The 23149-nt window shown below is 42.0% G+C and overlaps 1 protein-coding gene across 2 annotated transcripts in view; it reads left to right on the top strand.

Annotated features, from left to right (window-relative positions):
* TBC1D22B (TBC1 domain family member 22B) overlaps nucleotides 1–23149 on the top strand; it is a 62297-nt gene that overhangs the window by 20285 nt on the left and 18863 nt on the right. The window contains exons 4-10 of one of the 2 annotated variants that reach the window (XM_006907308.3): nucleotides 1183–1362; nucleotides 1900–1970; nucleotides 3368–3496; nucleotides 4874–4939; nucleotides 8082–8196; nucleotides 21223–21329; nucleotides 21792–21867. In XM_006907308.3, coding sequence (XP_006907370.1) covers nucleotides 1183–1362; nucleotides 1900–1970; nucleotides 3368–3496; nucleotides 4874–4939; nucleotides 8082–8196; nucleotides 21223–21329; nucleotides 21792–21867 — 744 coding nt within the window. Of the gene's footprint in view, nucleotides 1–1182; nucleotides 1363–1899; nucleotides 2031–3367; nucleotides 3497–4873; nucleotides 4940–8081; nucleotides 8197–21222; nucleotides 21330–21791; nucleotides 21868–23149 lie in introns of both variants that reach the window. The other variant, XM_025043698.1, reaches the window with a different exon arrangement.

The raw sequence follows: 23149 nt of genomic DNA, 5'->3' as shown, positions 1-23149 counted from the left end.
AGAGGTACACATCAGTCTCAGCTCTGCAGTGTGTGGTCTGCATTTTCTAGGCCTCTGGTTATGCTAGGCATCCCCACCACGGACCCTGTGGCAGTTGTTTCTGTAAACCTTCTAGTTGTGCTGGTCTTTCAGTCATCACTGTTTAATTCTTATTGTGACTACTACTTTTTAAGGCCCAGATATATAAAGAATATGAAACAGTCATGAAAAGGCAGAATTTAAAACTGAGTTTTGTTTGGGGTGGTAAAATAAGGGTTTTGGAGTCAGAATGATCTAAGGTGGCCTCTTGGCTCCTCTTTGAAAATTACTTAACCTCTCTGAGCTGCAGTTTCCTCATCTGTAAAATAGTAGTAAATTCTTACCATGTGTTGTAAGGATCAAATGAGAAATACGTAAATGTGACCAGCATGATGCCTTATACGTAGTAAGCACTCAATAAATATTAGTCCTATACTGCTCATTTCTCCTATCTACCATCTAGTTTAGAAATGTCTAGAACCAGACATAGAGTTCAGCTTGAATCAGTGTTCTTGTTATTTTAGTCATATCCCAGAAGAATTAAAAGCTCATTCATTTGGTGGGAAATGTAGAAGCACAGAACTGCAGCCAGAGCTTCTCTTCCAATGTGCAGGGTACCAAGAGCAGGTTAGAACTGGGCCAGGAGTATTGATCTTCTCAGCCCTTTGGGTAGCAGGGTAGGGCCTGGGGCTTCAGAAGAGCAGCCACCTCCTTTTATTGCAGTGCTCCTTGTAGTATCATCGTTTCTTATGTGCTCTGTGACGTGAAAAGGGAAGGCAAACATGGCCTTAGATTACGTTGCTACCAAACGCACTATTAAGCACCGAGAAAAGGTCCAGGTTGGGGTAGAAAGAAAATATTCAATTGACCTCTGGAGTCGCCAAAAAAGTTCTCAGAGATGCTGTAGCATCTGAGTCTCCGTGAGCACATAAGGCGTCTTGGTATGTATGATAAAATGCAGCCTGTCCTCTGGGCAGATGAGTGGAGGATAGCTGTGTTTCCATTCCCTGGCTGCCCCTCAGCTGGGCACCTTCAGGCAGAGCACAGACTGTTAGCTGCAGCTCTGGTGGGAGGAGAGACTGGTACTGAACAGTCAGGTTTAAGGGTTCTCAGATTCCATGCTCTTCACTCAGGATGTTCTCTTTCTCTTTCAAATTATCCTAGGTGATACCTGCCTGAGGAACACACTCCACAAACAGCAGTCACTCCCTCTCCGACCCATCATCCCTCTTGTTGCCCGGATTTCTGACCAGAACGCTTCTGGGGCACCGCCCATGACTGTCCGGGAGAAAACCCGCCTAGAGAAATTTCGTCAGCTTCTCTCCAGCCACAACACTGACTTAGGTGAGTCCCCCTGAGCCCTGGCTAAGATAGGACTTCTTGGTGACTGGAATTTCTCAGAGATCTGGAAGCTATTGCTCTTTATTCTTCCTTCTTTTACTTTTCCAGCATCTCCTGATCTGGTGCCCATTGCAGTGACATGCAGGTATTAAGTCAGAAGTATGTTACTAGAAATTAGGGTCCAAATTAGGTGGAACTGGGTCCTGTGGCCGGTAGACCATAGTGCAACTATTCTGGCATTGGTTTCCCCACCTCAAGGTGATTCTTACTGAAATCCATACCCACTGGTCTTTCTCTTCCTCTCTAATCTCTGAGCTGACTGGATCACTACTGCAGAGCCCTGTCCTTGGCACTTCACTGCTCAGAGCTGTTGTTTTGGACTTTTTCCCTGTGCTTGTCAGTAGCTGGTGGTGGTGTTTGTGGTGATGGTGGTGATCATCTAACTTGAGCAGTGGGAGGCATCAGAAAGTGCCGGCTAAGGTTTGTTTTAGGGTGTTTGTAGGAAGAGCTAAATTCAACGAAGCTGTTATCTGTTTGCAGATGAACTGAGGAAGTGTAGCTGGCCAGGGGTTCCCAGGGAGGTTCGACCTGTAACCTGGAGACTCCTGTCGGTGAGTTCTACCTACTCTGTAGAGAAGCATGAGCTCACACAGCCCTTCTTACCTGATGAGGTTAGTCCGGGCACATTAGTCTTACTCCATAGACTTCTGTGGTCCTAGCGGATATGACAGAACTGTGGGACTATAGTCCTATTTCTGTGCATAAAGAAACACATTCTTGAGAGTTTATTCTCACACATGTAGAAGAGCACAACTTTGTTCCTACAGTCACAATCTCACTTTCTCACCACCGAGGAGGAAGGATATAGTGAGGCAGGGTGATCCCAGCACTTGTTTGGGCAAGCTCCCACCGTCCCCGCATTTCACTCCTTTTTCAATAGGAATAAACAAAGTGGTTGAAACTCACATTGCAGCTGCAAAGAGTTGATAAATGGGCCTCCCTGGGAAGTCTGCACTAGTCTCACGTTCCCTGAGTACAGAGCACGGTGCCAGCCACTGCTTTGGGAACACTTGGATTTCCTAAACCTGTGAAATTCATTCAGTCACCTAGTAAGGATTTATTGAGGGCCTGCTGTTTGCCAGGAATGGTGCCAGGGACCGGGAGGGTATACAAAAATGAATAAACCACAGTCCCTGCCCTCCAGGCACTCGCTATGGAATGTGTTCCATAGCTGTCTGCAAGAGGAAGTGTCTCTCTCTCTCCTGACTGCTTCCCACCCTCAATCTTGCAACCATGTAATCATTGCCTCTGCCACTTCTAATAAGTTTGAATGCTATTAAGAGTAGATTTGGTGAGAACGGAACAGGAGATATAAGAATTGAGAGTGGGATCTAGACCAGGAACAAGAATGAAAGTTGGCCTGGAGCTTCGGCTAGGAGGGAAGCTGCTGCCAATTCTTTGTCTGGGCATTGTAGCTGCTATGTCACAGATTTCATGCAGCTCCCTAAGCTGGTAATTCTGACTGTTACTATGGAAAAGAACAGGTAGCCAGCACAAACTTATATGGCACATCACTGAGATGTGCTGTAGAGTTGGCCATCTGTTTGTGGTTCTCAGAAGTAGTGTCTTACACACATGCAGCCCTCAGAGGTGCTGACTTTTGGGTCCAGTTCCCTCCAACTGACCTACATACACTGCTCTACCGTGCCAACTCTGGGAGCTCTGGAGTGTTCACCAGCGGTACAAGCTCCAAGCGCAGCGCAGGGCTACAAGAATAAATAACCCTGGGAAAATTGGCTTTGGCTCATCTGCCCACATGTGGATCTCATTGATTGGGGAAAGGGCAAACACTGGATGGTCAGAACCAAAAAGGGATTTACCCTTGTCCTCTTGGCAGTTTTCCTTCTGTTCCTTTGATAGTTTCCAAGTCACTATTCAGGCTAAAGTAAAAATTAAGGATTCATCCAACCAATATCTGTCCCCATCTGACTAGCAGTCCTGTCTATAGGGCTATCTCCCAGCCAACACCGAGAGGAGGAAGTTGACCCTGCAGCGGAAGCGAGAGGAATATTTTGGCTTCATTGAGCAGTATTATGACTCTCGAAATGAGGAACATCACCAGGATACCTACAGACAGGTACAGTCATCACCTGCTGCCTTTTTGCTTACTATTCATAATCTTAAGGTGTATCCCCTGAAAATATTATCGGGGTACAGGTTTTCCAAGTCTTCAAGCAATGGTGTGCTGGTTAGGAACTAAATTTATTCTTGGGGGTATATGAAGTAGATATAATAAACTAAATTTATTCTCGGGGGTCTGGAAAAAAATTATTCTCAGCACTGTTTCCCCTCTTTCTAATTCAGTAGCTCTGATTTTAGCCATTTAAAGTAGGCTTCTTTTCCCTACTGGGCAGTGGCAGTGCTTTTCACAGTTTAATGTGCACGTAAATCACCTAGGATTTTGAGAAAATCCCACCTAAGGGTTATGATAAAATGCAGATTCTAATTCAGTAGATCCGGGGTGAGACCTTCACTTCTAACGAAATTCTGGATGATGCCAACACTATTGTTTCACAGGCCTCACTGCAAGTAGTAAGGGGAATGGGACACAAGATGAAAGATGAGTTCACTCAGGAGTAGTCCAGTCCCTCTGGACTGTGACATCAGTGTGTCCTTCTGGCAGCTGCAATGCCTGTTCTTCCCTGTCTGTCTGTCTGCAGGAGCTGTAGCCATCAACAGCCTTGGCAGAAATGTTCCATTATTGCTCACAGTGGTCCTCACGGCCTATGGAAAAATGGAGGGGGGAGAAGAGGAGTCTGGTGGTTGCAGAAGAGGGGAAAAGACTGGGGGAGGGAGCTGTCTGCAACAAGCCTTAAGAGCTGAAGTAACCTCTGCCACTGCTGACAGTTTTTAGTGTTAGACTGGGCATTGGGAAATCCCGAGGCCAAAACCAAGTATAATGACCTCTTTGGTAACAGAAGTCAGAACTTCAGTGCCAATTGCTGAAGGTTAGCTCCCCGGTTTTTCCCCACTTCTTACACGTCACGATTTCATGAGCAGGTTCTTCTCTGGTTCCCTGTCCAGGCACATTTTTGCAGCCATCAGAACTCTTTTAGTTCTTGGAAACTAAAAGATGATGAGTAAGATTTGGGAAAAGGGGTGGATATTTTGATCATAACTGTTGAGGAAGCACCAGCTCCAAGCGAAATAGACTTCAAAGCAATAGGAAAAAGCAAGTGATTCTCTTAGGTTGTGACTTGACGCCTATTGTTTTTTGAGATTAGTGTTTATTTGCGGGGAGGTTTCTTCACTGTTCAATAAGCTATTGCTATCATTGAAGCATATTCCAGATGGACTGGTAGGTTTAACTAGACTTTTTTTGTATGTCAGTTCTTTCTAAAGATAAATTGTGCTCTCACTCTTACGCCCTTGATTCCTAGTTCTTATTAAGAAAATAACTTCTCAAAAGAACAAACTGGCATTTGTGTTTTTGGACATGGCTTCTCTTTTTCAGATTCACATTGACATTCCAAGGACGAATCCTCTCATTCCATTGTTCCAGCAACCACTTGTACAGGAGGTGAGGGAAGTACTTAATCTTCTCGGCCCTTCTCCCCTCGTACCTCTGAGGCACCTGTCCTGCGTGGATAAGTGCTGGAGCCTTCCCCTCCCACCACGGGCAGCTTTATGGCTTATCATGACAGAACCTGATATGGAGCTTTGGTCCCTTCAGAGCACTTTCTTGTGCATTCTCCTTTGACCTTCATAACAAACCTGTGGGTTGAGTAGTGTCTTGAGAGGTTAAGGGACTTGCCCAGAGTTTTGAGGCTACCCGGTGACAGGATAAAGATGAGAACCCACATCTTAAAATTCCTTGTCCTGTGTTTACTCTACTTTATCAAGCTGGGATAAGGATTTTTCTTTTATCATGGTAAATATACATACATTCACATTGTTGTGCAACCATCACCACCATCCATCTCTAGAACTTTTTATCTTTCCAAACTGAAATTCTTTTCATCTATTCATCTAGCAATAGACAGTTGGGTTGCTTCCTTGGGTATTGTGAATAATGCTGCCGTAAACATAGGCAGGCAAACATGTTTGAGCCCCTATTTTAAATTCTTTTGGTTATATACCCAGAAGATAAATTAGTAATGATACGTTGAGACCTAACAAGTTAGTGAAGCACATGGAAGGTTTCAGTGAGACTGTTATCTTTTGTCCAAGCAGTCACCGTAAACTCCTTGAGATTAGGCATATAAACTCTTTGAGATTGTAGCAGCTTCATAGTAGCTAGGGTACGGGGTTTAGGTGCTCTTTGAATTCCACTTTCAGGAATCCTCATAATAGGGATGGCAGTAAAAATGCTCAAAATAATTTTTATTGACTTTAGATTATGTTCATAATTCTGTTTAATTATAGATGTCTCTACTGGTGGGATCCCTCATGACTTATCAATAGCATTAAGAGATTTTTGAGGGTGACATCATTATTTTACCTATAAGAGTCAGCTCAAAGGAAGCTAAAAACCCATATAGGATCCCTCTGTTTTCCATACAGTTTCTCATAGCTCAGCCCTGTTTATTTCCCATTTTAAGTTGGAGATGTTCAGGTGCTTTAACCTGTGCGAGCTTACTCTAAACTCGGAGACAAGGAAAGTAGTTTGTTTAAAAATCTTCTAGTAGTGGAACCTGAATACAAAGAAGGAAAATCAAACTATAGGCTTTCCAATTTTTCTTGAATCATATTTCCATAGCAGATGTAAAATACCAACCAAGGAGCAGAGAATTAAGTAACTCTGAATATTGAAAGACTTTCTTTGCAAATCTGAAAGATACTTGAGCATTAACTACAGTAAGTCAGAATTACTCACACTAGGAGAAGAGGTATAGAAAAGCCTTCTGGTATTATCCTGTCCTCTCCTCTCTGCAAGGCAAAAATTATCCCAGATTTTTTCTGTAGGAAGATTCCATGGTCTCCTCTGGTAACCAGTCTTGGTGCTATTTAATTTCCATCTCTTTGGTGTCTTCATTTGTACAGGGTGAGTTTATCTATGTTGTCCCATCCTTAGTAGAGCGGGTTTATTGCAGATCTCCTGATTCTGAATGGCTATCTTCCATGCCCTTGGCCATCGTTAAAGCCAGTCACCAAGGATTTGTGTATTCATAGTATGGCGTAGAAGCCCTGGCAAGTCCTTTAGAAGGACTGACCTAGAGGAGCTTCTAAAAGAGACATCCAGACAGACATAGGCCACAGGAGGTGTGAGGAGACAGAGTTGGGGGAGAATCCTTAAGATCTTCCTGAATATGGAAGGTCTAGCTTGAGCTATAGTTTCAAGGGCAGGAGAGGTCATTTAGCAGTAGAGTGGAAAGAATGTAGGAGGGCCCCATTAGAGCAGCAGGTCTAATACAAATGAGGACACCAAGCCCTTCCCTCAGCCCCAGAGAACAAGTGGGCAAGTCTAATGGAGACAGGCCAGCTCCTCCTAGACAGGGTTTTGTTTTCACTGCCTGGAAGGGCAGGAGTGTTGCCACTGGGAGTGTTGGTCAGCTCTTTGCCAGCTGGAAGGCAGACTCAACACAGGTCTTTTAATGTGTCTTTAGATTCTTTGTTTCTCTCCTACACTAGCTAACCAACTCCAAAACCATACAGCCATTTACTTTATAACTGTTCTCCCTGGGAGCTTTTTTTTCCCCTTCACCTGACCACGGAGAGGTCCTCTTCAGTCTGCCCTCAGAACCAATTGGTTGGGGCTCTGCAAAGCCCATATGCTGTGGAGGCTCTGTAATCTCCTGTCCCTCTGCACATAGTCATTATCATCTGTGCTACCCCTCTGGTGTGGTTCACAGAGATATGAAGCAGTTATGTTTGACCCAAGAATTGTGGTCAGCAGGATGAAGCCAGGGAATGAGTATTATCAGATTGAAAGAGGATCGGGGGAAAGCTCAGAGGACCTAATGAAAGCAGAGGGGAATGTAGTTGAGTGGGACAGGGCCAGATTCTGCAAAGGGACCATAACAATCTTTCTCCCCATTCTAAGCCTCTGGCCCTTTGTAGCTGACATACTTAACCCCAGAAGCTTTCCCATGGAGGCCCTGGCTGATTTCTCTTTTCAGATTCCCAGCTGTAACAGTCATGGGATTTGGCTTATTTGACTTCCTATCCCCAGCAAATGTCTGGGTTGCATCCTGGTATATGAAGTGACTTCCTGTATTTTGTAGTCTGTCACTAGCTTCTAGTTAAGCTAGGCTAGAACTAAATCTAGATCTAGATCTCTTCCGTCTCAGCAGGGAGAAAGGAGAGGGTGATAGAGAAGGTATTTCTTCTCTAAATCCTGTAATGACAAAAAGAGATTTAGAAAAAGTATCACAGGAAATAAAGAAACAGTATCTACAAAAGACATCCTGAATTAGTGACATCCATTGCAAACCTTTTTTCAAGCTGTTTGTGTCACCATCCTTTTCCCAATTTTATATCGCAATGACTAGATATTGAAAAGATAAATAAAGGGCAAGAAATACCTACCCCCCCTGCTTAAAAACAGTTAGCATCTTAGAAACTTTTTATATTTGTATACTTCCTTTGTCTGTGGTATTTTAAAAAATTTTTCTAGAAATTCTGCAGCAATCTTGGGATAAATTGTGAGGTAGGTAAATGGAGGGAGGGAGTGTATCCCCATGGTCTAACAGTCATGTCTTCTTTCTTTCTCATTTTCCTAGATCTTCGAAAGAATTCTATTTATTTGGGCCATCCGACACCCTGCCAGTGGGTATGTCCAGGGAATTAATGACCTGGTCACTCCGTTCTTTGTCGTCTTCCTCTCAGAATATGTGGGTAAGAAGCATGAGTACCAAGTTGAACAAGCTATTGCTCTTATGTTTGGTCTGTTTGTTTTTCCCAAGAGTGCGGCCAGTAGGCACATCTTGCTGAAAACGGATAATGGCTTTAGAGTACACAGCTAAACCTATTTTAACAGTGGTAGCAGCCTGGAATTTATCTCTTGAGATGGCCACTGATCTCACTTAAAAAGACCTGCTTTGTCACATGAGTGACCAAATTGATATATTCTGCCATGAACAGATGGTTTGACGGTTGATTTGAAGTTATTTTAGGATTATTTTGAACTTGTCGAAACACAGAAATTTTAGATTGTACATCAGGCCTTCCCACTTCAGTTTACGTGCTGTATCTTAGGAGCGGGATATGGACTTATAGAGGAGGAAAGGTTGTGGCACGAGAATCCAGCTCACATTGGAGGTAACGAAATGGACCAAGGAGAACTCCAGCACCTGATTTCTCCTCCTCCTTTACCTCTTACCCCACTGGGTTCTTGTCACTTTAGATAGAGTGATTTGATGTCATGGCGGCAGTTAGGTTTTCTTACAGCCTCACCTCTTCCTTTGACCAGGTCTAAATTAGGCAGAGTCTTAAAAGGATTTGAAGATCTTCCACTTCTCTTTGGTTTCCTTAATCATGTATGCTTCAAGATTCACAGGAAAACCCATCTGTCATGGCCTAATGCTTTGTTCACTTAGTTAAGGAGAGGCTCATGTGGGAATCAGAACATTGAAAAGAGTCTTAGAAAACCATTCATCTAATCCTCTCATTTCACAGATGGGTTATAAGATTCCCTGTCTTCTTATTAGTGGCAGAGCTAGGAACCTTTTCTTTAGACTCTGGGGGTGGTGGATTATTGTGGTTTGTGAAAGAAGCCATTGCAGGAGGTAGGAGGGTAATGAGAAGTGGACTAGAGTAGAGATCCTTGAAGGCAGAGGGCGTAAGAAATGTCTCACTCGAGTCATCTCATTCAGGTTTTCTGATGGGGCTCAAAGGGATGGTGTTTTGATCTTTCATGAGGCAGTATCAAAAAGTAAAGCAACTGAATGACATCATCCTTCGTTCCCCTTAAGTGGCAGCAACCAGGGCAAAACTGGGAGTAAGGGTGGAAGGTCTTGCCAACCATATCAGGTGACCCTAAGCAAAAGCGAGACCAGTGAAAATTTAGCTACTGAAAGCATATAAGTAAAGCTTTTGCTAGAGAACTTTTTATTTTACCCTCACATTAATAGGTCAACTTTTGGAGGCAGCTTAATTCTGTGTGTTTAATTTTATTAAGAACAGGGCAGCTAATCTTTTGGGATTTGGGTTGTTTTTTGCAATAGCACTTTTGTAAAGTGGTATTAAAGGATGAGCCTAGAAAGGTATTAATCTATTCATTAATCTACATTTGAAGTCTAAATGTCAGCATGAAATCTTGTTAACAGTATTATGCTGGTTAAAAATAATCTTTAGCAGCTGCAATTCTAGTTGGATATTTAATTATCTTGTTAGTTGCCATTTATATTTTATACCAAAATTCTCTTTACTTTCTATAGACGCCTGTCCCATTACTACCTCAACCCCATCAGCCCCACCAAGCCCTGTGCCTTTCTTTGATAGATGTGACTCATTCTGATCTTGATATTTGGTTTGTCAGCTCCACCTGCTGACCCACGACTTTTATGCAGTGCAGTGCGGGCTTCTCTGCCCTTCCTAGCGAGGAAGCCCTTAATAGCAAGGCTGCACTCAGTTTTCCCTCTAACAGACTTCAGATTACCTTCTCCTAGACCTAGGAAGGTGAGGCCCATTAATTTTTCATAAAACTTTTAATTATGTGAAGTTTCCAACATATGTAAAAGTAGAAAAAATAATACTATAAATCCTTACTACTTATCACCCAACTTCAGCCGCCAGTTTTGTTTCATCTATACCTCTATCTATGTTCCACCCCCTCAACTTTGTGAATTATTTGGGAGCAAATCTCAATATCAGGCATTATATAATTTGATTCATACATATTTCTATATATATCTCTAGAAAATAATATTTAAAGAAACCCACAGCCGTAATGCGATTATTACATCTAAAAGATAGTACTAGCACCTTAATTTAATCTCATGCAACAGTATTCAAATTTTCCTGATTCTCATAAATATATTTAACAGTTTGAATCAGGTCCAAATCAGGTCCAAATCAGGTCCACACATTCTAGTCGGTTGATCAGTCTCATTAGTTCTCATCCATCTCTGCTTTCCCTTTGAACTTTGTAGTGTTAGCCCTTGTTTTTCTGGTTTTCAACCTAAGGCTTTGCCATACCAAGCAGTAATACCTTTAAAAATACCTAGATTTTTTAAAGCACTTTACCATTTGCAAAATACATTGACATACCTGATTTCATTTAGTAGGCCTCAATATTTCTTTAAGGTATATGTATCAACCCATTTTACAGGTGAGAAATCCAAGCCTCAAATATTTAATGGGCTTTCTAAACTCAAACCCAGGTCTTTTGGCCTTAATACCTGCGCTCTTTATATGACTTGGTGGTATGTCATCTTAGATCCATGTCCGTGGACCTCCCTCTACTCCATTCTCTGCTCCAAAGTAGGCAGTATATTTCTTATTGCTCCTTCCCTTAAAAAAAATTGCAGTAGAAGTACATGCTCATTTTAAAAATCAAAACAATTTAGAAGTGTTATTACCCCACCTCCATCCCCCAACCAGAGATAACTACTATGGTTGACCTTTTCCTGTGTGTGGATAGAGCTGCGTATACTATTTTTCTTTGTTTAAAAATAGTATATCCGTTTTTCCCTGATGTGAAATCTCTCTTCATAATATAATATAAATTCCTTTATTTACATGGTTCTACTTATTTCTATTCTATTTATCTCCATTTCTATTCACGTAACGCATGGCTTGGATTGTTTAGCTTAATGATATGTTTTATTATTATTCCAGAGTCAGACTTTTTCATCACCCTTTCTGAAAAATTGTCTTGTCTCTTCCTCTGGATGAACTTTATAGAGTTAACTTGCCAAAATCAGGAGGTAGGGAACCCTTGGCATTTTTATTGGAGTTGCAGTAAATTTATAAATTAAGTTTTGTGGGGTTTTTTTTTGTTGTTGTTAGCAGCTTTATTTAGATGTAACAGATACTATACAGTTCACCCATTTAAAACATACAATTCAATAGTTTTTAGTCTTTTGAATTTATAGAATTGTGAACCATTACCACAATCATTTAGAATACTTTTATAACCCCAAACAGAAACCCTGTACCTCTTAGCCATCAACTCCAAGCCTCCCAATCCCCTCTGCCACCTAGGCAACTGCTAATCCACTTTATGTCTCCATGGATTTGCCTTTTCTGGACATTTCATAAAAATAGAATCATACAATATGTGGCCTTTTGTGTCTGGCTTCCTTCATTTAGTATATACCTTTTTTATGTTTAATTCATTTTTATCAGACTATCTTTTCTAAACATAGTCATTACAGCAGTTCCAACAGGAAAACCTAAGGGTAAGCTGTGACTTACCCTTTAAGTTTTTAAAAGACAAGTTTGTGATTTAGTATTCTAATACATAAACGTTCAGCTCTTAGTATTATCCTTAAAACAGAGTACATAGTATTTACTCTATTTTTGTAAAGTAAAGACAGGTAAATCCCAGAAGGCCTTTGCATTTAGGGCAATGTTAATGTTTTATCTGTTAATTTACTCCTTAGGCTCTGTGATTCTTTGCATCCAAGGAAGATGCTCTGTTTGCTGAACAACAGGCCACCTCTTAAATATGCAGTGAGTCTTCCAGAGCATACAGGTTGTGGATGAAACGTCAGGAATGGACAATTAGAAATCTTAGCAAGGCAGGTTTATCCATCTCTCCATGTCTAGCCTAAGAATATGAATGTGCGATTAGTACATGGAGAACACCTCTGAGCCTCTTAGATGGTTATCGGTCTTCACTTTATGGAGGGGTAATAACAAAATAATAATAGCTACTATTTATTTACACAGGAGTGCTTACCATGTGTGGGCTAAAGCCTTGTTAATCATTATTTTATTTAATCCTCACAATAATCCTCTGAAGTAGATACTATCATTATCTGCATTTTATAGATAAACAAATCGAGGATTAGAAAGGTTAAATAACTTGCCCAAGCTCAGATGGCCAAAAGGTTTGGGAGCCATTATTTAAATACAATTCGCTTAATATATTTTTGAGTTTCATCCATGTTGTAGCATGTGTCAAGATTGAGGCCTTCAACAACAAGTCTCTTGTCTGAGTAATAATGCTTCTTCCCACCCCCCACCCTCTTTTTTTTAATGGTACCTTAAGGCAGCTGCTGTGAAGGGTGTTTTGCTATGACTTCTCTCATGCGATGCTCCCTAGTGTGGGAAGCCTCAGGTATCTTTTGCCCATGGAACAGGCCAGGCAGTTGCCCTCAGCATCTTGGCAGGTCTCACTAGGCAGCCTTACCCCACCCCCCATCTCCCTGAACTATAGCATGGAGGATCTAGCCTAGTAGATTTGTGGGATCCATATGCCACTGGGACATTGTTTGGCCTCTTTCTTTTGTCTTCCCTTCTCTGTTCTCTATCACTTTTATAAAGTAGTACCTGAACTTGCTTCATGTTTTGTGTCGTTTGTTATAAAATAGTTGAAAACAGGGAGATCCCAGTGACTCCCCTCTGAGTTGATAGAAGTTGTCTCTAGCTAGCCTAGCCCCCAAGCAGCTTCTGCTGAAGCCAGCTGCTGATATAAAAGTGGGTCCTCTGTGGATAAGCCAGCGTGTCTGGGTCCAGGGGTGATGGTACTAGTGGGTCACCCTTGGGGAGAAAGAGCCTCTGGACTGTGATCCCTGAGACTGCAGAATACCTCTAGCCTCTAATCACAACCTTTTGGGCTTAGACGATATTATTCATCTGGCTCTGAGCATATTACAGTCAAATGTAATTGATAGTGAGGTCATCTCCCAAATAAACTGCTTAACAGCAGCTATTTAAGTGACACATGTGAGGAAATCATGCAGAAGAAAGAGTGAGGCTCCTGACGTCACATTTTCAGAAAAATGGTGCCTGGAGATTCCTTTTATTACAAATGGAACACAAAGTATCAAGTAACTCGCTCTTCTCCTCTGCGTGAAGCAGTACAGTAGGATTTTCTTTTCAGGTTCTGTTTTGAAGCACAGCGGCACTGGAGCTCTCAGAAGGGAAGGCTTTCCTATACCTTCTACTCATGCATCTATTTTCCTATGTGTCATTTCCACTTTTCATAGATGATCAATGGGGATTGGCTGCATGTGACAGGGAACCCTAAATACCTCACCTACCTCAAGCAATAGAGAAAAGCTTATTTCTCTCGTGTTAAAAGTCAAAAGGTAAGCAGTACAGAGCTTGCATGCTGCTCCAAGATATCAGGGGTCCAGGCTCCTTTCTCTTGTTATTCTACCAATCAAGCAATCACATCGATATTCTAGCAAGTATGGAAGAGGAAAAGGAGGAAGGCATACTCCTTCCGTTTAAGGACACTTCTGAAGTACATGATGCTTGGGTTTGTCTCTGAACTTAGGTTTATGGCCATAACTATCTGCAAGTGAGGTTGGAAAACACAGTCTCTATCCCAGGTGGCCAGTACCCTTTGGGTTCTTATCACCAAGGAGGAAGGGGAACAGTTATTTGTGGACAACTGGTAGACCGTGCTATCTCTGGGCTCCTGAGACTCAGTGTTTGATCAACTTCTCTCCTCCCTATACCCAGTCACCCTTTTCTCTCAGCAGCATTTTCTGTCACTTAAGTCAGAAATGCTAAGAATTGTTCATGATTCCTTTTTCTCTTCCATATCCAATCACTTACAAAGCTCTCATGATTTTATGTCCTAAATATTTCTTGAATTTGCTTTCCTCTCCATCCTATGACTGCCCTAGGTCAGGCCTGATTTCTGAAATGGCTAAGTATGTTTTCTCATCTCTGGTTTTATCTCCTTCAAACCTATCTTCCACACCATTTAAACACAGACTTGCCCATGGAGCTCCTCTGCTTATAACCCTTCAGTGGCATCTCATCATTTACAGATTAAAATGTCCAGGTTCTCTAGCTTGTTGTTCAAGGCCCTCTGTGATCTATGCCCTGCCTCACCTCTTAAACTCAGCAATCCAAAATTGATATTTTAATTTTAAATCTAAAGCCTTATCCTGCACCATCTCTTTATCCCCTAAGCTAGTCCGTGTACATTCTTTAAGACTCCGCTTCCTTCTGGAAGCCTGCCCCCATCATCCCAGTAGTACTCTTTCCATAACACAGTACATTTATTTCTTTTGTAGAACTTTACCACACCACCAATTATTTTGTGTTTCCATCCTGCCCTCTGCCACCAGACTGTATGATTCTTTGAAGCCAGAGACTATTTTAAACACCTTCATATTCCAAGAGCCTTCATTATGGTGTCCAGAATACACATTCTACATGTCTAGATGAATGAGAGAATGAAAAGTTTGTGATAACTTGCAAGATATCCAGGAATTAGTATGGTTTTACTGGGTGTGGCCACTGGAGGGCAGTGAATTACAGTATTCTGATAGTGTGCTGAGTTAGCCAAAAGTTCTGTCTCTTCTAAGGGATGGAGATGGAATGCCACCACTTATCAGCCAGTATTTATTGAGCACCTGTACTATGCTAGGCACTACTCTAGGCACTGCGGATACGACCATAATTATTTCCTGGATATCTCTGCCTTTTAATTGTAGTTATTTGTTCAGGGAAAATGAAAGCTTATAGTGATTAAGTGCCATGGATAAAAATGAAGCAGGAAAGGAAGACAGAGATGTTGGTAAGAGTAGGAGCAGGAACAGGTTGTAAACAGGGTAGTGAATCAGGGTCACCCTGAGAAGAGGATGTTTGAGCAAAGTCCTGAAGGAGGCAAAGAGGCAAGCCATGCTGTTAATTTTTGATAGTTAACACTCAGATTTTCAGAGAAAAGGATTTGTTAATAATGCCCCACATACCCAGATACCATGGACCCTGTCACACGTCTTGCTCCTGGGCTGTTGTGGATTATACTCCAGCTCCATCCTCTCTGTTCCTGGGAGGCTTCATTCCTGGGAGGCTTCGTTCTCCATCTCAGATCCAATTGTTTGCATGTGGTGTCTGCCCTGCCAACCCTGTTCTTCCTTGTGTGGCGAGGTGTGGAAGCCAAAGATGAAACTGGACAGACTTCTATAGTAATGGCGGGTTTTCATTATTTTCTTAAGACATTCCTTTTTAAAATATAAATTTTACATTAAAGTATAACATTTATTTTTAAAGTACATATACATGCACAGTTTGATAAATTTCCCCTAAATAACAGCCCCTGTATCAAGATATGGAACATTTGTGTTCCCTTCTAGTCCCTCTCCTTCTCCCGAGCAAGGTTAACTATTTTACTGACTTCTAAAACCTTGATTAGTTTTGCCTGTCTCTAAACTTTATATAAACTGAATCGTATAGTGAGATATTCCATTTTAATGCTGTTAGTTTGGAGGGAATTGGGGAATGGGGCTGCTGCTGAATTTTTTAGCACTCATCCTACTTGGAACTCTAACCCCGTCCTCAAGATGCCTCCAGGCCCCGTCTTCACAGAGGAAGCAGCCTCATATGTGATAGGCAGTTGAGGAATATTTGAGGCTCTTCCTAGTAGTAGACATATGTATGGAGAAAGCCCAGTCAGAGTGCTGAGCTGAGCTACTTGCAGCTGACACTTTTGAGAGTAGTATGTGCATTTGATGGGATGTCCAGTGCTAAATTTGCTATCATTTTAGGAGGTAAGTTCTCCAAAGTCAAGTTGTGGCTTGTCATCTCTAGGATTATAAGACAGCCTGCTCTCTCCCTGGCACAAGTGGCATGTGCATGCTTGCTAACTGGCTCATTTGCTTTCTCTCATCTGACCCCAAGTATAAGTGAGAAATTACAACAGAGGAGAAATTGAGGTAGTCAACATATTCAAGATGTTTGAGCCTGGATGAGGAGCCTGTGGGCATCTGACATTGGCATTAGGGGACCCGGACTTCCCAGAGCTTGTTGATATACACATTGTCTTGTTGATATGCTGCCTGGCTCTGTGGGTGGTCTTTGGGCGGGTCCTAGAAAGTTTAAGTGTGTTCTGGACCTGCCATTTCTTTGCCCCCATAACCTGAATACTCATATAATTTGGGCTCATATAACCTGGGGTACTACAGCCAGTGCCATGAGGCCGAGTTAACCAGCAGCCACTAACATTTGCGAAATAAAAGTAAAAGTGATACAGGAACCTGTGCAAAATAAAGAAAATTTGGTGATATGTTGTTTTTAAAATTAATTTTACCCAGGGTATCCTGACATGTGTATACCCAGGCTACCCTACTCTGAGTAGTGTATAGCCAGAGTTCATGTATTCTGAGTTAATATTTACCTTTTAGTCACTACCATGATTGACAGGCACAGTATCATGATCAGCTGCTTCTCTTTTTGAAACAGTACGTCTCCTCTCACACAGTCTGGAACATGGTCTTCATGAAACAGAACCATCTCCCATGGGGTCTCTGCTCTGTAGGAACCTCAGAAGAAATCTTTCCTCTAAACTCCCTGGGAGAGGCCGACACACCTCACCTTTCTCTGTCAGGTGGTTTGACTTTGCCGGGATTAGCCAAAGGGCCCCTCTACCCTCTCCATACTAAGATTTGCAGTAGTGACCCTGTCTCAGCTGCTGCCATCAAATACTTGCCTGAAAATACTAAATGAATAATACCCAACAATATATTTTTATAGTACTCGAACCACTGGAAAACTATTACATACAGGTAATTAGATGAATTCCTTGACATTTTTCTTAAAACTAGGTTTTGAATGAAATATTTAAGTTTCTATTTTATGAGGTTCTTTAGATATATAGCTAAAAAGATTTATATTTTCCTTTTCTCAATTTACTTTTGTGATCAGAAAATACGTAAGGTATTCTTATGAGTTTAGTTTAAAAAAAAAAAAAAAAAGACAGGAATCAGGTAAGTCAGAGGCTTTGTGAAAGAGAAAGGCTGTCTGCAGTCTGATGCCTTGAATCCTCTCATGCCTGCCAGTCAGGCGGAATCATTTTGACCCAGCAGATCACAATCTGGAAATTGCCCTACTATCACAGATGGTTCCTGGGAAATGCCTAGAGCAATGAATGGACAAGTTACTCTTGTCAATTTAAAGAAAACCAGTTTTTCCCAAAGCTGTTGAGGAGTTCTTAAGGCATATGTGAGGCTGCTTTTGGGTCTAAGACTTGGAGTTCTCAGAAAAATAAACCCTCGATAGGAGCTACCACTCGAGTACATTTTATCAGCTAATAAATGGGTATGTTCTTGGAAAGCCCAGAATGGGCAATTTGATTTTTATAAAGAGCTTTGGGTTTTCATCTTTTTTAGATGCTTTGACTCCTAAAATAGCCATAAAATATTCCTTAAAATCTAATTCCCTCCAGTTTGAGTCCTGGCTGCTCTGTAATGACAACTAAAAACACTTTCTTCATTTGAGACTGTGTTGCTGGCATGGTTTTCCATTTCAGCTCAATTATATGTTGAATTTTCTCAAGTAGGACATTTAATGATCCTTCTGAACAGACTGTTTATGCTGAATGAAGCCCTTCAGAGAGCATTTGGGCCTTCCTATCTCTGCTGCTCTTTGCTGGTGCACTTAGCTCACAGTTTTTGACTGATTGTGTGAATTTTATCCTCTCAGCAGGCAGACCACTAGAACTAAACTCTCCTCCCTCCCTCTGAAGTGCTGATGAACTATCCCACTGTCTGTGAAAGCAAAGGAATAATGGGCAGGCGAGGCGTAAGAGCAGGACATGGGGAAACAACAGCCCCCAGCTTGAGGCCCCTGAAGAGGGTTTAGCATCTTGTCTGTTGATCCCTTTGCTCCCTGGACAGCTAAAGGTTTGGAATTGGTACAGTTATCGAGAGTGGCATCTTACCAACTAAGCTTCATTGGATCTCCCTCCTTAAGACCAAAATGTGGAAATGGAAACTTTGAAAATTGACTTATTTTTAAGGTACATTTTGGAATTAGGTTAGATTTGGCTGCGAAAAATAGCAATCCAAAATAACTGAGGCTGAAACAAGATAGTTTATTTGTTCCTCATTTAATAACAATAATACTAGCTGACATTTACATAACGCTTATTTTGTGCCAGGCACTGTTGATAGCACTTTTCGTATATTAACTTATTTAATCCTTATAATATCCTATGACACTGATAGGATATTACCACTTTAATAGATGAGGAATTGAGGCACAGAAGGTAAAATCATTTGCCCAAAGTCACATATTTAGTGAGTGATGGAGCCATGATTTGATCTACACAGTCTAGCTCCAGACTCTGTGCTCTTAACCACATGCTCTTCTGTCTGACAAAAAGCCACAGGTCACCAGGGCTGATACGGCAGCTGTGCTCCCCATTGTTTTCAGGGACCCAGGCTCTTTCTCCCTAGTTCCCCTATTGTGTGTAATTTCCATTCCCAGTGACATTTCTACTGCAAAGTTCTGGAATTATAGAATGCCCAAGGTGGAAAAGACCATTCAAATTATTCCAGAGTTCTGGATCTTCATTTGGGAAATATGTATGAGCAGTGGGAGTGGTTTCTGACCTGAGCCTTCCTTGTGGGTGTCACTTTTATCTTACAACCCTATTCTCATAAAGAGGGAGCTACTGCCTAGGATGGTTGCATGAGCAGCAGCACTCTCTGAAAAGGAAATGACATTCCCCTCATGCACTGCTGTGGGTCTGGTCCTGGAGCGGAGTCTGGCAGTACCTGTGGGTTAGGTCTGCCTGAAACTGTGGCCCAGAGCAGTTCTCCACTGGCTAAACGGGACAGTTCCTCAAGACATCATTTATGGTAGTGGGATTTGGAGGCAGCTGGATTCCTGTCCCTAGCACACGTGGGGCAATGAACTAGAGGTATGTACAGACACACTCAAGGAGCTTAGACATGTAATACGAAGCAAAAAGGAAAAGGAAGAATCTGAGCTGGGTCTTAGAGCCCAGTATTATTTAACTAAATTAATGAATGGTGTGATATGGTCACTCCCCAAAGACATTATTACATAATAAGTGCTTAAGTTAGGGGAAAAATAAAATGATATTTCTTGGAAGGTTTTTTTCTTCCTCAGTGTGATTTCTCAAGTGGATCTTTATATATTATCTAAAGTCTTAGTTTCTGCAGGCTTCGTGTAAATTTAAAAAAAAAAAAAAATCTTTTTTATTGTTTTTTGGTGATAAAAGGCAGGTGTAGTCAATTATAGCTCTTTTTTCTAAAATAATATACATTTTTTTCCTGACTATAAAAATTATGTTTATTGTAGGAATTTTGAAAAGTCTAGTAAAGCTTAAAGAAAATAAAATCCTTTATTTCTACCACCTGGGGAATAAGCACTGTAAACCTCATGATATATTTTGTCTTTCTACTGTGCTTATGTAAACACATAAATATTGTATGTACAGTAATTGAGAGTATACCATAAATTTTGTACCTTACTCTTTTTCCTTAACAGAGTAACATGTTTCCATGTCATTACAAATTCCTAATAAACTTCATCTAAAATAAACTATATCATACCTACTGTGTGCCAGGCCCTTTTAGCACTTTACATGTCTTAACTATATCTGTACTTTGAGTCTGACTTTAGGTTTTTCCCAAGGTCATAGATTTTCTGATAGAGTACCCCACGTTCCCCAAAAGGATTTTTGTAGCCCTTGATGTCCATTTAAAAATGCTGTTTATACAGGATGATAATCTGCGAGTTACATGTTGTCTCGAGGTTCAGTTGTAAGTCTTAGTAATAATTCTCATAAATGAAAGGGCTGGATTCTGAGTGCTGCCTGTGTCTGCAGCACTAGGGGCTGCAGTGAATGTCCTGTTTTCAAAATAGGTCTTGTGGATCAAAGGAGAGTAGCTGCCTGGGCGCAGAACTCAAGGGCCTGAACATTTCCGTGTGTGGCCTTTGACAGGCCTGCAGGAGCCCGTGGGTTGAGGCGGACTGTCTTGGCAGGCACAGAGAGCCTTTCTTAGTACTTCCACCTCTCTGAGGCAGGAAGGAAACATCACATGGCCTTTTTCTTCTTTGGGTTTCTAGAGGACTCCTTACATTCTCCCCACTTGAATCTCAGCCAGACAGGCAACTTCTCACTCCTGTTATTTAGTGTGGGGTTTCATGAGAGCTACTAGATGGTCCTCTTTAAAAGAAGTCCCATGACTTAAGAGTTTTGGGAAATGCTGGATGATAAGCAAGGTTAAACAGATTTACTTAATGAAAAATTTCTTATAATTTCTCAAATCCTTTTGCTCGCTGTGATCTTTGTGACTCCCCAAGATGAGGCTATATAATGCAGCATTTCTCGACTGTCTTTGTCAATGGAACCCCTTTTTTCTTCGGTATCCTTTAGGACTGATGTTTTACAGAAATCACCCGTTTTAGGAACTACCAGTTTGGTGGAATTAAATTCTAGAAGCTACCACACGTTTGGGCCATCTTTTTTTACAAGCTCATCTTCACTTCTGAGTGGTGAGGCTGTGGGTCTGCTATGTCAGAATTTGGGGATTCCATCTTTAAAAATGAATTATGGGGGCTATCTAATCCTAGCTGTTCTCACTATAGGTGAGTTGCTAGACAGCTCACTGAATTTTTGAAATTAAATAATATTTCCAGACCATCTCCAGGGGGCTGGGTATAGCTCATTGAATGTGAGGCCTGAAGTATCTTTTTCTCAGATCGAATGAGCAAATGCAGGAGAAGAAAAAGATATATTGGACCCAGTGGAATTGGTATGGGAAGTGGCCTGTTCAACGTTGTCATGAGATCCTTAAGAGCTTTACTGGGACATATTGCCCACCTGATGAGGCAGGGGTCAGGCCGGCCCTTGTTCCTTGGCATCAGGTTAGCCCGGCTGTTCCCTGGCCTGAAGGACCCCATCAAAGATACTAGACTCTGTCTTTCTCTCTCCATTTTCTAGAGAAGACCTCTGGACTTTCTTCACCTTTTGTTTTACAGAAGAGGATGTCGAGAACTTTGACGTGACCAACTTGTCTCAGGACATTCTGCGGAGCATCGAAGCCGACAGCTTTTGGTGCATGAGCAAGCTGCTGGATGGGATCCAGGTGAGCTGGTTCTGCTCTTGTGGGACGCCTGGGTCCAGGGGTTCCTGTGGGCCTTTGCGTTCCTAATTGCTCTTCTATATCAGACAGCCCTGCCCCACTGCGTGGCACTACCTCTTTTTGGTCCATTCATCTCTACCTTTCTCATTAGCTTTACAGCTTTCAAAAGGCAATGGTCTGGTGTCCTCTGGAGTTTCAGGAAGTCTCCGTGTTGCCCTGGCTTTGTCATTAGAGCATATCCTTCCTTTCTGCTGTGCACCCAGGCCTTGTGGTTTGCTTCCACAGTGCAGGGCTCTCTTAGGCTTTTCCCATGCTCTGCTGTTCTGTAGATTCTGTTGTTTCCCCAAACACTGGCACTGGCTTTGGAAAAACAGCTTGTGCTTTTAAATGTGTTTCTATGAACTCAAGGGGTGGTAGCATGACTGTTTGGCGTTCTGTTTATCCCAGGCTCTATGTCATTTGCAGGATAACTACACCTTTGCACAACCAGGGATCCAGAAGAAGGTCAAGGCACTGGAAGAACTTGTCAGCCGGATTGATGGTAGGCTCAGGAACAGTAGTTCTCTAGTAATAGCAAAGTATGATTCCGATGCAAGCAAGTTATGCCGTGGGACCCTTCCCCAGACCCCTTCCCAGGCATGACCCTTTCCACTCTGTGCTGTTGGTGGCACAGGAATCCTTCCAAATCCCAATAGGAATGTGAAGTGAGAACTCTGCTGTTATCTCAAATTCTTTTTTCTCCTTAGTTTTCTGTCACCAAGTTCTATCAGTTCTCCTTTAGCATCTCTCCTCAAATTTACCCTTTCTTCTCCATTTTCCTAGCCACTGCTCTGGTCCAGCCATGCCTCCTCCATATTCTTTCTTCTTCCAAATCTATCACACAACTGCATCTTTCTAACACATTGTTCTGGTCACATCCCTTTTCTGCTCTGAAACTTCCTGTGGCTCTCCATTGCTTTTAGAGTCTTGTCTGTAGTCTGACTTGTCCTTCAAGTGGTGATGTAACTCAGGACTCTTGGGTTTGACACATGGTCCTCAAGACTGGCTGACACACTAGCAGAACTTCCCATAGCTCCCTGGGACCTGTTTGGGCCAGGGGAAATGAGACGTAGCTCTTCCTGAAGCTTATTGTCTTTGAGAAACAGGAGCCTTACAGCAATTCCTTGGCTCTGACTGGAAATCATGGAATATTAGAACTAAAAGGCAACTCAGGAAGCCCTGCTCTTGACTGACGAAGAAACTGAGGTCCAAGGAGAGAAGTCAGAGTTAAGTTTCATGAAGGTCTGTTAAGTGGGATCCCTAGCACCAGTTAAGTTGTAAAGCTTCTTTAGGACTTCACCAGGTCCTACACCAGCTAATAGGTCTCATTTCCTAGTTTTCCTAGTCATGAATTTTCTGCTTTAGATAAGCATGGCCTTTTGTCTCTCTCCTTTCCCCGGGTCTCTTTTCATGGATTTGTTCCACTCACTTCAGCTTTCTTCTATAACCCAAGATTTCAGTCTTCTCAGCTCATTTGCTTATTTACAGTTGTTTTCCTCTACATCATATGTAGGTTGTTTTTTTCGCTCTTATCACCCTGACCCAGCTGCTAGCCCTGTGGCAGGACCCACATCTAGGTCTCTTGTATCTCTCACCTGGATCCTGTACAGGGTGCGCCCTACCATGAGCAAGGCTGCTAAGCTGGCTGATAGGCTGGTCATCAATTGGGTTACAGAGGGCAGAGGCTGTGGTTTCTGCCACTGTCTGCCCTGTCCTTGTTTTTTCTGCCATACATACATGATAAATAAAGGCATAGTACTTCAGGATAGTGGATTTTTAAGTGT

The sequence above is a fragment of the Pteropus alecto genome, unplaced genomic scaffold, assembly GCF_000325575.1.
Source record: "Pteropus alecto unplaced genomic scaffold, ASM32557v1 scaffold202, whole genome shotgun sequence".
Taxonomy (NCBI): domain Eukaryota; kingdom Metazoa; phylum Chordata; class Mammalia; order Chiroptera; family Pteropodidae; genus Pteropus; species Pteropus alecto.
Note: the sequence above shows the minus strand (reverse complement) of the source record. Positions and strands in the feature narration are given on the sequence as shown.